Here is a 16,779-nt window from a genome sequence, read left to right on the forward strand (position 1 = left end):
TAAAATCTTTTGCCCACTTTGTGCACTTTGAACCATTTCATACTTACACCTCTGCTCATACTCAGGGTTATATAAGGAATTGCTGTAGACTGTGGAGCTGTTGAGCTGTGGCAGTGTTTCTTCTTGCGGTTCTTTACATATAAAGGCTTGTTTCTTAGATGAACATGGGAAGGATGCAGAGTTTTACAGCATCTCTGAGGCTGCTGGTCTTGCTGGGTCTTGCTTGCTCTTCTATAAGATCTGTGGAAGGTGGGAAGGTACTGGTCATGCCTGTGGACGGCAGCCACTGGCTCAGCATGAAGATCCTGGTGGAGGAGATGCATCGGAAAGGCCACGAGATGGTGGTTTTGGTTCCTGACGCTAGCTTTCATATCGGCAACGGCAGCTACATCACCCAGACCTTTAGGGTGCCCTACACTAAGGCAGATCTGGATGCTATAATGGATGACTTTAAAGCTGGAATAATGAAGCCTCCAACAATAATTGATGCATGGGAAACTATAAAGAGGTTTATGAGCTTCACTGAGATGCTGCTGAATGGCTGTGAAACTCTGCTGTACGATAAACCTCTGATGAAGAGCCTGAAAGAACAAAGTTTCAACCTCATGCTGACCGACCCGTTCCTGCCCTGTGGTCTGATCATTGCTGAGGCGTTCTCAATCCCTACTGTTAATTTCCTTCGCGGAATACCTTGTGGCTTGGACCTGGCTGCAGCCCAGTGCCCCTCACCACCTTCCTACATCCCACGATTCTTTACAGGCAACTCAGACGTCATGAACTTTCCTCAGAGGGTCAAAAACATTCTCACAATGGGACTTGAGTCATTCATGTGCCAAGTGCTCTACAGCAGCTTTAATGAACTGTCCAGTAGATACCTTCAGAGAGACACTACCTATAAAGAGCTTCTTGGTCATGGTGCATTTTCGCTATTGAGGTTTGATTTCAGTTTTGAGTACCCGAGACCCATGATGCCCAACATGGTGACGATCGGCGGCCTCAATTGTGCAAAGAAGAAGTCCCTGCCAGCGGTGAGTAGTGCTGAAAAAGATAGGGTTTTTAACTATTGTCTTTTTTGTTTGATTCAGTCACTCAATTCCAGTTGAGTGGAGTTGTTTGGAGGGTTCATTGGACACCATCATCTTTTCCACATTGATTATCTAACTAAAGCTGCGAAGATTTTCTGTTCTGAAGCGAGAATTGCTCTGTTAAAACAGTGCAGCAGGTTAAAGTTTGATAACGTTGCTTTACAGAGTGACTGTGATAAAGGTCTGGAGTCAGCTCAGGATTTTTATTCAGGTTGATACCAGGCCATTTCTCTGCTTATTTATTGAAAAAAAAAAACATCACCAGAGTCTGAGTAAATGAATATCTATCAGTTTACTACTTTACTATTTACTCTTTTATATCAGGGTCGCGAACCTATAGGCTCTGTTTGTTTGTACTGGTTAAGCTTGATGGCACAATTCAGTGTAACATACAGCCTGCCTGCTTATTGGTGGACATGTGTGCCAGCAAGTCATTGAGACATTCAGTTTTATAGCTTGCAGTGTGCACAAAGTGTTACAGTGTGAGGGGTTAAAATCTTTTGCCTACTTTGTGGACTTTGAACCATTGTATACTTAAACCTCTGCCCATAATCAGGGTTATATAAGGGAAGGCTGTACACACAGTTCTACAACTGGGACACACAGATCTGCTCCAGTCTCGCTGAGAAATCCCTACACTGTGGAGCTGTGGCAGTGTGGCAGTGTTCCTCTTGCGGTTCTTTACATATAAAGGCTTGTTTCTGAGAGGAACATGGGAAGGATGCAGAGTTTTACAGCATCTCTGAGGCTGCTTGTCTTGCTGGGTCTTGCTTTCTCTTCTATAAGATCTGTGGAAGGTGGGAAGGTACTGGTCATGCCTGTGGACGGCAGCCACTGGCTCAGTATGAAGATCCTGGTGGAGGAGATGCATCGGAAAGGCCACGAGATGGTGGTTTTAGTTCCTGACGCTAGCTTTCATATCGGCAATGGCAGCTACATCACCCAGACCTTTAGGGTGCCCTACACTAGGGCAGATCTGGATGCTCTAGTGGAAGACTTTAAATCAGGATCAATGAAGCCTCCAACATTGCTTGATATATGGGAAAATGTAAAGAAGCTTCTAACCTTCAATGAGATGCAGGTGAAGGGCTGTGAAACTCTGCTCTACGATAAACCTCTGATGAAGAGCCTGAAGGAACGAGGTTTCGACGTCATGCTGACCGACCCGTTCCTGCCCTGTGGTCTGATCATTGCTGAGGCGTTCTCAATCCCTACTGTTAATTTCCTTCGCGGAATACCTTGTGGCTTGGACATGGCTGCAGCCCAGTGCCCCTCACCACCTTCCTACATCCCACGATTACTAACGGGCAACTCGGACGTCATGAACTTTCCTCAGAGGGTCAAGAACATGGTCATGACGGGACTTGAGCCGCTCATGTGCAAAACGCTTTACAGCAGCTCTGATGAACTGTCCAGTAGATACCTTCAGAGAGACACTACCTATAAAGAGCTTCTTAGTCACAGTGCGATTTGGCTAATGAGGTATGATTTCACTCTCGATTACCCGAGACCCATGATGCCCAACATGGTGACAATCGGCGGCATCAATTGTGCAAAGAAGAAGTCTCTGCCAGCGGTGAGTAGCACTAAATAGTATCAGTTTTTGACTATTTTCTTTTGTTTGATTCAGTCACTCAATTCCAGTTGAGTGGAGGTGTTTGGAGGGTCCATTGGACAGCATCATATTTTACACATTGATTATCTCACTGAGGCAGCGAAGATGAGTTCCAAAATCTGGAGTGAAACAAAAATGTGTGAATGTGTTAAATTGTGTGAGTTTATTCTCCAAATTAAACTACAAGTTGAGTTGAGGGGAACTCTTTGGCAGTGTAGAGTTTATTTCAGAGTTTATTCCAAGGTGTTGAGGAGCGTGACTGAAGTCTTGTCCACCAGGGCTTCCTTCCATGGGGTATTTCATTATATTTTATATAATGGTTGTTTGCCTAGCTGATGTGTTGTTGGCTATAAGAGCAAGTTACCATATTCTGCACTGTTAAGTGTGACAAAGTGCTGGCAATACACTGAGAACTGCATTGCAGAATTAAAGCTGCCATGCAATAGAAAATTATACACTGGCACAAAATTGTTGATTATAAAATTTTTATTGTAATCAGTAACGATGCTTTTTTATTGTCATTTTTACACAATTTTTTGCATTAATTGTTAACATTGTGAAAGAGTTTATGTTCAAATTAACTCCAGCTGAGAGCTGTGTTTTACTCTAGATGAGATAAATATTTTAACTCCCTCAACAGTTCAGATTTAACTCCTGAACAGAGTTAAAAGGCCAACTCCCAAAAAAAGAGTTAATTTAACTCTATCATAGAGTGTATTCGATGGTCATGCATGTACACACTTAAAATACATTGATATTAACTCTCAGGGAGTTTATTCCAAAAAACAGAATTTGCTGTCTGGAGTCAGCTCAGGAATTTTATTCAGGTTTGTACCGACTCAAGTCATTGAGACATGCAGTTTTATAGCTTGCAGTGTGCACAAAGTGTTACAGTGTGAGGGGTCAAAATCTTTTGCCCATTTTGTGCACTTTGAACCATTGTATACCTACACCTCTGCTCATACTCAGGGTTATATAAGGAATGGCTTTACACACAGATCTGCTCCAGTCTCGCTGAGAGATCCCTACACTGTGGAGCTGTGGAGCTGTGGCACTGTGGCAGTGTTCCTCTTGCGGTTCTTTACATATAAAAGCTTGTTTCTGAGATGAACATGGGAAGGATGCAGAGTTTTACAGCATCTCTGAGGCTGCTGGTCTTTCTGGGTCTTGCTTGCTCTTCTATAAGATCTGTGGAAGGTGGGAAGGTACTGGTCATGCCTGTGGACGGCAGCCACTGGCTCAGCATGAAGATCCTGGTGGAGGAGATGTCTCGGAAAGGCCACGAGATGGTGGTTTTAGTTCCTGACGCTAGCTTTCATATCGGCAATGGCAGCTACATCGCCCAGACCTTTAGGGTGCCCTACACTAAGGCAGATCTGGATGCTTTAATGGATGACTTTAAATCAGGAATAATGAAGCCTCCAACAATATTTGATAAATGGAAAAATATGAAGATGCTTATAAACTTCACTGAGATACAGGTGAAGGGCTGTGAAACTCTGCTGTACGATAAACCTCTGATGAAGAGCCTGAAAGAACGAAGTTTCGACCTCATGATGACCGACTCGTTCCTGCCCTGTGGTCCGATCATTGCTGAGGCGTTCTCAATCCCTACTGTTAATTTCCTTCGCGGAATACCTTGTGGCTTGGACCTGGCTGCAGCCCAGTGCCCCTCACCACCTTCCTACATCCTATGATTCTTTACAGGCAACTCAGACGTCATGAACTTCCCTCAGAGGGTCAAGAACATGGTTATGGTGGGACTTGAGTCGTTCATGTGCAAAGCGCTCTAAAGCAGCTTTGATGAACTGTCCAGTAGATACCTTCAGAGCGACACTACCTATAAAGAGCTTCTTAGTCACAGTGCGTTTTGGCTATTGAGATTTGATTTCACTTTTGAGTACCCGAGACCCATGATGCCCAACATCGTGACAATTGGCGGCCTCAATTGTGCAAAGAAGAAGACTCTGCCAGCGGTGAGTAGCACTAAATAGTATCAGTTTTTTTACTTTTGTCTTTTGTTTGATTCAGTCACTCAATTCCAGTTGAGTGGAGTTGTTTGGAGGGTTCATTGGACACCATCATCTTTTACACATTGACTGTCTAACTAAAGCAGCGAAGATTATGTGTTCTGAAGCGAGAATTGCTCTGGTAAAACAGGAGTGCAGCAGGTTAAAGTTTGAATATCTAGCAGTTTGCTACTTTACTATTTACTGTTTTATATCAGGGTCGTGAACCTATAGGCTCTTATTGTTTGTACTGGTTAAGCTTGATGCCACAATTCAGTGTAACATACAGCCTGCCTGCTTATTGGTGAACATGTGTGCCAGCAAGTCATTGAGACGTGCAGTTTTATAGCTTGCAGTGTGCACAAAGGGTTTCAGTGTGAAAGGTTAAAATATTTTGCCTACTTTGTGCACTTTGACCCATTGTATACTTAAACCTCTGCCCATAATCAGGGTTATATAAGGAATGGCTGTACAAACAGTTCTACAATTGGGACACACAGATCTGCTCCAGTCTCGCTGAGAGATCCCTACACTGTGGCAGTGTTCCTCTTGCGGTTCTTTACATATAAAGACTCGTTTCTGAGATGAACATGGGAAGGATGCAGAGTTTTACAGCATCTCTGAGGCTGCTGGTCTTGCTGGGTCTTGCTTGCTCTTTTATAAGATCTGTGGAAGGTGGGAAGGTACTGGTCATGCCTGTGGACGGCAGCCACTGGCTCAGTATGAAGATCCTGGTGGAGGAGATGCATCGGAAAGGCCACGAGATGGTGGTTCTGGTTCCTGACGCTAGCTTTCATATCGGCAACGGCAGCTACATCACCCAGACCTTTAGGGTGCCCTACACTAAGGCAGATCTGGATGCTTTAATGGAAGACTTTAAATCAGGATCAATGAAGCCTCCAACAATATTTGATGCATGGGAAACTATAAAGAAGCTTCTAACCTTCAATGAGATGCAGGTGAAGGGCTGTGAAACTCTGCTCTACGATAAACCTCTGATGAAGAGCCTGAAGGAACGAGGTTTCGACGTCATGCTGACCGACCCGTTCCTGCCCTGTGGTCTGATCATTGCTGAGGCGTTCTCAATCCCTACTGTTAATTTCCTTCGCGGAATACCTTGTGGCTTGGAAATGGCTGCAGCCCAGTGCCCCTCACCACCTTCCTACATCCCACGATTATTAACAGGCAACTCGGACGTCATGAACTTTCCTCAGAGGGTCAAGAACATGGTCATGACGGGACTTGAGCCGCTCATGTGCAAAACGCTTTACAGCAGCTCTGATGAACTGTCCAGTAGATACCTTCAGAGAGACACTACCTATAAAGAGCTTCTTAGTCACAGTGCGATTTGGCTAATGAGGTATGATTTCACTTTTGAGTACCCGAGACCCATGATGCCCAACATCGTGACAATCGGCGGCATCAATTGTGCAAAGAAGAAGTCTCTGCCAGCGGTGAGTAGCACTAAATAGTATCAGTTTTTTGACCATTGTCTTTGGTTTGATTCAATCACTCAATTCCAGTTGAGTGGAGGTGTTTGGAGGGTCCATTGGACAGCATCATATTTTACACATTGATTATTCACTGTGATGCTACACCAAACATCTCTTAGAACCTTTCTAAAAAACCGAACAGCTCATGGAACCGTTCTTCAACATTAGCTTTGTAATGGATTTTGATAAATGTTTTCAGTCTCAGCATGTGCTTCATATTTAATCAATAGAAGTTTCAGGGTATCTGTTGGAGGAAAGATGTCTTCTTGTGCTGACTTTCCATGTGGAGTTCCACAAGGGTCAATCCTTGGTCCTATTTTATTCTCATTGTACTTGCTTCCCTTAGGGAACTTTATTCATCGTTTTAACATATCTTATCATTTTTATGCAATGACAATACACAGCCTTATCTCTCTGTAAAGAAGAATGATTTCAGTAGGTTAGGATGTCTTACTGAATGTATTCAAGGAATCAAAGCTTAGATGAGCTATAATTTTTTAGAATTAAAAGAGGAAAAGTCAGAAGTTTTGGTTTTGGGCCCCCAAAGTGTTGCCACTGACCTAAGGAAGAAACTTGGGTCATTGGCTTTACAGTCAAATCCTTATCCCAGAAACCTTGGTATAATTTTTGATTCTGAGGCCACTGAGGTTAGCTAGTCAGGGGCATTTAGTTGTCCCTAGGATGAGGCAGAAACGTAAAGGAGATTGTGCTTTTTCTGTGCATGCTCCAAAACTGTGGAACACTCTGCCTTAGGAGTCCAATTTCTTCCCAAATCAAGAATATTTTTCTATCTACTATTACTACTATTTTCTATCCTCTCCATGTTGTGAGAATACAACTGCTGAATCATGCTGATATTACCTTATCATCCTGTAATCAATATCCTGATCCAGGTCAGTTGCGTAGACTTTCTCTTGCAGATAATAGGTCAAAGATATCTCTCAGGTTATGGCAGTTTGTTTGCTGTGGTTTAAAAAAAGAGATTGTATTCTTTTTTTTACAAAGTAAATGACTTAATAAAGTTAACATAGAGCTGATCAGAGGCTGTAATTCTTAATTATTTAAGGCTTATATTGATATAATGATATAATCAGTATGACAGATCATAATCTTTATCTTACCCTCCAACACTCTGGATTGTGGAGTAAAAGTCATTTCTATGTAGGTGTTCATTGATCATTGATTAATTAATAGATTATTGCCTGAAAGAGAGAGAGAGAGAGAGAGAGAGAGAGAGAGAGACAGAGACAGAGAGAGAGAGAGAAAGAGAGAGAGAGACAGAGAGAGAGAGAGAGAGAAAGATTAAGTAATTCAATTATTTATATATTTTATTAATGTATTTACAAGGGACACATTATTCAACATTACAGTTTCCACATCAATATACTGTAGTCTCCAATTGTATTTTTTACTATTATTCCTTATCCTCAATAGATGATAAGGGACTGCAATGTGGACATACAATACCAGTCAAAAGTTTGGACACACCTCTTCTCATTCGATGTGTTCTCTTTCTTTTTCTTTTTTTTTTTTTTACACTGTACATTTTATATTGAAGACTACAGTATTTTAAAGCTTTACATGAACACATGTGTAATTGTTTGGAATAATTAATGTCAAACAAACCAGAATATGGTTTATACTTTAAATTCTTGTACTAATTAGCACATTTATCTTTAAGGACAGACCTGCCCACTATTGGTTTTGGATTTTAATCTCAGTGTCTTCATTAGGAAGAGTCACCTGATATAGTTTTCTCAGCATCTTAAAGGAAGGAGTTCCTGGAGGTGCTGAACAATAGCTGCTAATTTTCCTTCATTACATTACATTACATTACATTTGGCAGACGCTTTTGTCCAAAGCGACTTACAATAGTCAAGTACAATGTAAAATAAGTTTAAAGGTAAAACATATTTGGATAGGGATAAAAGGAGGTCAAAGGGGAATAATAGGATAGAGGAGTGAAGGAGGGGAAGAAGGAAATGAGGTTAGAACTAGTTAGTGTGTTAGAGGTGTTAGGAGAGTAAGTGCTCTTTGAAGAGCTCTGTCTTCAGGAGTTTATTAAAGATAGTGAGAGATTCTCCTGATCTGGTAGTAGAAGGTAGTTAGTTAGAGGTGTTAGGAGAGTAAGTGCTCTTTGAAGAGCTCTGTCTTCAGGAGTTTATTAAAGATAGTGAGAGATTCTCCTGATCTGGTAGTAGAAGGTAGTTTGTTAGAGGTGTTAGGAGAGTAAGTGCTCTTTGAAGAGCTCTGTCTTCAGGAGTTTATTAAAGATAGCGAGAGATTCTCCTGATCTGGTAGTGGAAGGTAGTTTGTTCCACCATTGGGGAACTCTGTATGAGAACAGTCTGGATTGCTTTGTGTGAATGTTTGGCAAAGCGAGGCGACGTTCATTGGAGGAGCGCAGCAGCCGGGAGGTAGCGTAAGCCTTCAGGAGCGAGTGCAGGTAGGAAGGAGCCTGTTCTGTCATCACCTTGTAGGCGATTGTAAGAGCTTTGAATTTGATGCGAGCATCAACTGGTAGCCAATGGAGCTCAATGAGCAGCGGGGTGACATGTGCCCGTTTTGGCTGGTTGAAGACCAGACGTGCTGCTGCGTTCTGGATCATCATTCATGCTGTGAAGCTCCAGCTCATCCCAAATAAATCACCTCAAATCACCATCTCAGTTCATTACTTTTTGCTACATAATTCCATGTGTGTCCCTTAATTGTTTTCACATATTTAATATTAATCTACAGAAAATAGTAGAAAATAAATTAAATAAAGAGATAAAGAAAAACATTGATTGAGAAGGGTTGGAGTCCAAACTTGAGATTGGTGCTGTATATGAGAATAGAATCGGCTGAAAGGGTTAAAATCTTGTGCCTGCTTTATATAGTGAACTGTGTAAGGTGGGAAGATACTGGTTCATCACTGTTTACTACATAATTCCATGTGTGTCCTTTAATTGTTTTAATGTCTTTAATATGAATCTACAGAAAATAGTAGAAAATAAATTAAATAAAGAAATAAAGCAACATTTTGAATAACAGAGTGAGTCCAAACTTTACATTGGTACTGTATGTGAGAATAGAATCGGCTGAAAGGGTTAAAATCTTGTGCCTGCTTTATATAGTGAACTTTGTATCATTACACCACTCCCTGGAGACTGGAGTATTATAGTGCAGTAACTGTGGGCTGCTTCAGTTTCTCTGAAAGAGCTCTGCACTGTGGAACTGTTGCTCTGTAGCACTGTGGCAGTGTTCCTCCTGCAGTTCTTCACCTATAAAGGCTTGTTTCTGGGAGGAACATGGGAAAACTGCAGAGTTTTACAGCTTTTACAGTCTTGCTGGGTCTTGCCTGCTCTTCTATAAGATCTGTGGAAGGTGGGAAGGTACTGGTCATGCCTGTGGACGGCAGCCACTGGCTCAGTATGAAGATCCTGGTGGAGGAGTTGTCTCAGAAAGGCCACGAGATGCTGGTTTTGGTTCCTGACGTAGGCCTTCTATTACACAGTACAGGCAAGTACACCACCCAGACCTTTAAAGTGCCCTACAGCCAGGCCCAAATGGACGCCCACATCGACAGGTTTAAGCACAGGATGACGAAGAAGCTTTCCAACATCTTTGAGGGCATCGACCGGCTTCTGAGCTTCAACGAGATGCAACTGAGAGGCTGTGAGAAGCTGCTGTATGATGAACCTGTGATGAAGAGCCTGAAGGAACGAGGTTTTGACCTCATGCTGACCGACCCAGTCCAGCCCTGTGGTCCCATCATTGCTGAGGCATTCTCGATTCCCGTCGTCTTCCTCCTGCGTGCGATGCCCTGCGGTCTGGAGCAATTAGCAGCCCAGTGCCCCTCACTACCTTCCTACGTCCCTCGCTTTTTGTCGAGGAACAGTGACGTTATGACCTTCCCTCAGAGGGTGAAGAACATCTTAATGATGGGATTTGAGTCGATCCTATGCTGGTATATTTATGACAGTTCTGATAAACTGGTCAGCAAATATCTTCAGAGGGACACCAGCTTCAAAGAGGTTCTCAGTCACGGTGCGATTTGGCTAATGAGGTATGACTTCGTTTTTGAGTACCCGAGACCCATAATGCCCAACATGGTGACGATTGGGGGCATCAATTGTGCAAAGAAGAAGAAGCCTCTGCCAGCGGTGAGTAGCAGCAGTAGCATGTTTTTTTTTTTTTTTTTCTGGAGTAAATTTTTTGTGCCAAAAGTTTACACAAATAAATTAAAAAATGTAAGAATCGAAAGGAAAATTGTAGGTTGCAAATTCAAAAGAGACAAAAAAAATATACAGCAAATATATATGTATAAATATACTTGGTTACTGTATGTGTACTGTACTGTACTGTATGTAATGTGAACATTATTACTGTTTGAATTTTGCCAGAATTGTGTTATTTATTTTTACTTATTTTTGTGTTTTTGAGAATGTTCTGCGGACTTTTAAAATTTTTCAATTAAAGATTTTTTTTTTTCTTTGCTTCTGCATCAGTTTTTACTACTGAGTTTTGGCACACTTTTCACGGGTGGGCGGGGCTCCAAAAATAAACACAAAAATAAAAGCAAAGAGTGGCAAAATACAAATTGAAATAATTGTCAAATAACTGCAAAGAATAATAAAGTAAGCAAGTATATTTAAAAATATGTATTTGCTATATATTTTTTTCTCTTTTGAGTTTGCAACAGACTATTTGTCCTTTTGATTTTTAAGATTTTGACTGCAGATTTTATTTTATTTTTTTTTTACGTAAAACTTTTGGCACAAAACTCACTCCATAGTTTTTAGTGCAACCTCCAGATTGCACTGGCTTTGGCCAATCACAGTGTAGATACCTGAGAAATCTCTTGGACTATCTTTAGTGTGTGAATCTTCTATACGTTTTCTTGTTTTGTATTTGGTGAATAAGAAACGTAAAAAAAAAATCTAGAAAATATTTGATCAATCATATCAATATTCTATGATTATTCATTATTACTATCACACATGTCCTTCTTGACAATTAAGCTTTTAATAGTTGATAAAGCTTTTAATAGTTGATAAAAAAAAGTAAAAATTGCTTACCATCAGCTACTGGAGCCCTGGGAGAGCACACTTGGCCCTGCTCTCTCTGGATGGGTACTCCTAGGGTGATGTGGATCAGCACAAGGCATCTGTGAGCTGATGTATCTGAATTGAGTCGCTGGGTTTTCCTCCAAATGTGCTGTGATGCTACTCGGCAACGCTGCATCAGCATCAGCAGCAGGTCATAAAGAGGCAGAGTCTGACTTTACTTGTATCAGGCAGTGTGCAATTGGTCACTATTTGCATCAGGTTTGTTGTGTGTTACTGTTATATTTTGTTGTATCTTTTTATTGTTTTTATCACTTGAGAGAATCGCACCTTAATCTTGCTATACTTTGTGTAATGACAAATACAGGTTTTCTATTCTATTCTAATATTCAAGCCAAAAAGTTTTTGAGTATGTGTTAAGACAAAAATAAAAGTGTAATGTGCCTGGATGACTTTTATTTTGTTACTATACCTTAGGGTAGTTTTGTTGCTGAGCTTTAATGTGTTGAGCAGTAGCTGTGTACAGGTGCTGGTCAACGAATTAGAATAATTTGAAATAGTGCAATCATGAAATTCTTTGAATGCATTTTTTGTGCAGAAAGCAAATCAGGTGTTCACCGCACCTGTCCTACTCGTTAGACTAATCACAGAACTCGTTACCTGGAAAAACAATTGCTCAGCTGAGCTTTCCAAAAGGCCCATTTAGGCCATTTAACTGTGACACTGTTGTTTTATTGAATTAGAATAATGGAGAAACCGTTTCATTGAATTAGAATAATTTTTATTATAATTACAATCATCACTTTCTCAGTATTTTGTGGCTGCCCCCTTGGCTTGTATGACTGCCTGAAGTCTCCGCGGCATCGATTTGACCAGCTTGTCGCAAGTTTCCGCACTCACAGCTTCCCAGGCAGTGGCGATGTTCTGCTTCAGTTGGTCCAGCGTAGTAGGCTTTCTGTCGCAAATTTTCCGCTTGACGATGGCCCAAAGGTTTTCAATGACATTGAGGTCAGGCGAGTTGGCCGGCCATGCCAAAACTTCAAGCTGTTTTTTAGTGAACCAATCTTTGGTCGACTTTGCCGCATGAGCCGGTGCAAGATCCTGTTGAAATATGAAGTCTTCTTCGCCGAACTGTTCCTCAACAGTCGGAATCAGGAACGTTTCCAGAACATCTTGATATACGGCAGCATTGACAGTCTTCTTGAGGAAGCAGAGTTTCCCTACACCTCGAGCGGACATGCATCCCCAGACCATAACGCTCTGGGGAAACTTGACGGATCTTTTCACGCACTCGTGGTTGTAGGTTTCGCCACCACGACGCCAGACACGAGGACCTTGGTCACCGAAGGAGATGCAGAAGCGTGATTCGTCACTGAAGACCACTTTCTGCCAGTCTTCAGCAGTCCACTCGCCGTGTTCTTTGGCCCACTTCAGCCGTTTCTCCATTTGTTTCTTGTTCAGCATCGGTTTTACTGCTGGAACGCGAGATTTGAAGCAGAGTTCTTGCAGACGACGGTAAGTGGTTGATCTGGAGACGTCAGCGCCGGTCTGCTTGTTCCACAAGTCGGTGAGCTCGGAAGTGGACTTGAACCGGTTGCTGACTGCGATCTTTCTCAGCTGCTTGTTGTCGCTAGCAGAAGTTTTTCGGACGCCGGAACAGTTGGTGCGCTTGCTGCAGTTTTTCTTGAGAGCTTTGCAGATGGAAGACTGGCTGATGCTGAGCAGCTCAGCAATTTTAGTTTGGGTCAAGCCTTGTTGGCGAAGGGCTTGAATTTGAGCCACTATTCCGGTTGAGAGGTCGCGCTGCTTACCCATGATAGATTTTACAACTTAGAAATTCTACTCAACCCTGACTTTGTACTGCACAGTGAACACTCTTCACAGAAAACAAAAATTCGAGCATTTATTCTAATTCAATGAAACGGTTTCTCCATTATTCTAATTCAATAAAACAACAGTGTCACAGTTAAATGGCCTAAATGGGCCTTTTGGAAAGCTCAGCTGAGCAAATTTTTTTCCAGGTAACGAGTTCTGTGATTAGTCTAACGAGTAGGACAGGTGCGGTGAACACCTGATTTGCTTTCTGCACAAAAAAATGCATTCAAAGAATTTCATGATTGCACTATTTCAATTTATTCTAATTCGTTGACCAGCACCTATGTGTTTGTGTGCATTTGTGTGAGGGTTGTGTGTTAGTTATGAGATTTACTTCATATTTCAACATAAATAATTAATAATTAATAGGTAATCTACACTGCCTACACTGCCTAAGGTCTCCGCCTGGATTTAAATAAGAAAATGATAACTAAGGTCTAGGTTCAGCAACAGTATGTGCTGAAAGAATGAGGTCAGCTGACTACCTGAATATACTGAATATAGTCCAGATTATTCCATCAATAGATTTTTTTGTCCCTGATGGCTTGAGCATATTTCAACATGACTAGAATGTCAGGATTCATGGGGCTGGAATTGTGAAAGAGTTCAGGGTTCAGGGAGAATGAGATCATCATTTTCACACATGGATTGAGAGAGAGTTCACCACAGAGTCCAGATCTTAACCTCAATGAGAATCTTTGGGATGTGCTGGATGGAGAAGAGCTGCTTTGTGCAGCGGTCAGACTCTACCATCATCAATGCTGCTGCAAGATCTTGGTGAAGAATTAATCCAGCAACACTGGATTGAAATAAATCTTGTGTTGTTGCAGAAGCTTATTGAAACAATGGCACGGAGAATGCATGAAGCTGCAATCGGTCCAACGAAATGTTATATATGTGTGTGTGACACGTCCTGCTGTAATGTAGAGAAGAGTTTTAGTGGTGCACAGTTGTTCCTGCCTCTCCTGCTGGATTATCTTCTCATGCGTGACTTGCAACTCTGTAGCTGAACACTGTTTATCTTACTGTGGGTGAAATCAGGGTAAAGGGTGAAGCAGGGCAGTTCCAGTCCGACCAGCCCAGGCTCTGTAAATATCTCTAATATCTCCATTATTACCACAATGGTGTCAGTGTTGAATTTTCAGTTTAGCTACATTTATCTTCGAGGACAGATCTGCACACTCTTTTTGTATTTTAATCTCAGTGTCTTCATGAGGGAGAGTCACCTGGAATAGTTTTCTCAGCGTCTTGAAGGAAGGAGTTCCTGGAGGTGCTGAACAATAGTTGCTGCTTTTCTTTCCTTCATGATGTGAAGCTCCAGCTCATCCCAATTAAATCACCTCAAATCACCATCTCAGTTCGGATCAGGTTTAGATCAGGGGATTAATGTGGAGGACTAACACTTTTTTTAACTGTTTACTACATTTACTAATTCCATTTGCGTCTTTTAAGGAGCCACTAAACCCTAAATCATATTTTTTCCATTTCAATAGCTGACACGTGTTTCTTTAAAGTAATAAAACATATCAGTCCTGCTTAAAAAAAACATATATAAACATTTCCTAACCATTAAAAAAAGCTTGTATTGTGGTAATTTTCACCTTTGCAGCATCCTCACAGGTTTAACTGTGCTATTATAGGCGTGGATGATGTTTTCGTGTACTTTGCATGTACATGCATTTGGTACACTCCTCTAAACCCATACATCACCCAGTGCCTCTAGCGAACCCAAACCACCCCTCCCACTTTTCAGCCTTTTTAAATTTGAGCAGAGGGTGGGATCAGCAAAAAAAAAAAAAAAAAAAATCAGGGGGTTCAGTCCCCTTGTCCTTAATTGTTTCCATGTCTTTTTAAAGATATTTTAAAGTTATCTGTTCCAGGTTTCAATGTGTGTTAAATCCCATCAGAAGATCACCTGATTTTTCATCATTATACTCCGATTTACCCAACCAGCTGCTAATATGATGAGTGTCTTTATTTTTTGTTCTAAATCCTGCTTTTCTTGTTCTTCTTGTTGCAGGATCTGGAGGAGTTTGTGAACGGTTCTGGAGATCATGGCTTCGTTGTCTTCACGCTGGGCTCCATGGTGTCTGAGCTTCCAGAGGCCAAAGCCAGGGAGTTCTTCGAGGCCTTCAGACAGATTCCCCAGAGGGTAAGAAGTGTTATATATTCACCAGATACAGATTAGCATTTGTACCTCCCACATTTACCCATAAATGGTCCATGCAAATCATTCATTCATTCATAATAATCCTTATTTATAGCATAGAGTGAAATACAAAAGTCAGTGTAAAAGTAATACTACAATACTACTAAAGTAGAATAACAATTATTAAAACTTTAAACATATAGACGAAAAATAATAATGATAAGTTCATTTAAACACGTTATTTTTCAGATTCCATCCTTGATCTTACTTTCTTAATCTTGATTTATGCAGCACATGAACTGATATGCGTGAGCACGGTTTGCACATTTACTTGCATTCACTATTTTTTCATATGGTGCTGCTAATTCACGTTCTATTTACAGTGTTTTGTAGGAGTATGCATGGCTCAAACCTTGGTTAAATGCATATTTCAGGCCTGCACGCTTTGACCTTTCAATATGAGGCCTTATGAGGTGTTCTAGTGCTGAATTATATTCAAACTATAGAAAGTAGGTAAATTGTTATGAATCCATTTGCATGTTCGCATCATTCTTAATGCCAGATGTGGGCTAGAGGGGTGTAAACACCCCAGCTTCGAGCTGTGGAGCAGTGTAACTGTGTTCTGTAATACTTTTGGGATGAGTTGGAAATGAGGGGGTGCTGATCATCCAACATCCTGAGCTCACTAATGCTCTTGTTGCTGAATGCAATCAAATCCTCACAGCAATGTTTTAAAATCTAGGAGAAAGTCTTCCCTGGAAAGCAGAAACTGTTTCTCAAAAAAGAAAAGCAGTATAAACACTTTTTTATCATTTTTTTTTTGTTTTGGTAATTTGATTTGGTTTGATTGTAGTTGGTAATTTGATTGTTTTTTTCAGGTGTTGTGGAGATACACAGGCGTCGTTCCCAAAGACGCTCCAAAGAACGTCAAACTGATGAAGTGGCTTCCACAGAACGATCTCCTCGGTGGGTTTACATTCTTTATAACAAAGAAAATGCAATCTACTGTTACATTTACTGATTAAAATAGGCTACATAGAGCAGAACACAACTGTCCTTGTCCTTGGTGATGTTATTTTTTGCCATCTGAAGTCGCGGCATCAGTCTCAGGGACTCTCAGTACCTCCGTCTCCCTTCCCGTAGGAATAGTAATCCACGGCGTGCCCGGACACCTTGCTATATCAGTCCGTATATCATTAGTATTAAAACTTCACTATGATGATTCTTTTGCACAAAACTCCAGTTTTTAGGAGATCTTGCCAACTGTAAACATGACAGAGTATTAAGAACAAGAGATAAAACGTACCATAACAAACAAAAAAGCTATTTTAGTGATCTAAAGCGCACCTATAGATCACCTTATATAGATTTGCATCTATATAAGTGTATAACAAGTGGGGGCGTATACACGCTGAGGGTGTGCAATGCGCACTGTGCTCCTGCATGGCTAAGATTGGATTGAGCCGCTGAATGTTGACTGTTGTCAGGGTTTTAATCAGTCAGTG

At 41.2% G+C, this 16,779-nt stretch overlaps 1 protein-coding gene across 16 annotated transcripts in view; it reads left to right on the forward strand.

Moving 5' to 3' along the window:
* LOC103026744 (UDP-glucuronosyltransferase) overlaps positions 1-16,779 on the forward strand; it is a 56,546-nt gene that overhangs the window by 33,797 nt on the left and 5,970 nt on the right. For 7 of the 16 annotated variants that reach the window (XM_022680059.2, XM_022680060.2, XM_022680061.2 and 4 more), the window contains 2 exons: positions 15,146-15,277; positions 16,153-16,240. In XM_022680059.2, coding sequence (XP_022535780.2) covers positions 15,146-15,277; positions 16,153-16,240 — 220 coding nt within the window. Of the gene's footprint in view, positions 1-158; positions 250-1,659; positions 2,662-3,594; positions 3,898-5,384; positions 6,164-9,557; positions 10,348-15,145; positions 15,278-16,152; positions 16,241-16,779 lie in introns of those variants that run through there. The other 9 variants (XM_049484789.1, XM_049484786.1, XM_049484784.1 and 6 more) reach the window with 9 other exon arrangements.

The sequence above is a fragment of the Astyanax mexicanus genome, chromosome 11, assembly GCF_023375975.1.
Source record: "Astyanax mexicanus isolate ESR-SI-001 chromosome 11, AstMex3_surface, whole genome shotgun sequence".
NCBI classification, from domain to species: Eukaryota; Metazoa; Chordata; class Actinopteri; order Characiformes; family Acestrorhamphidae; genus Astyanax; species Astyanax mexicanus.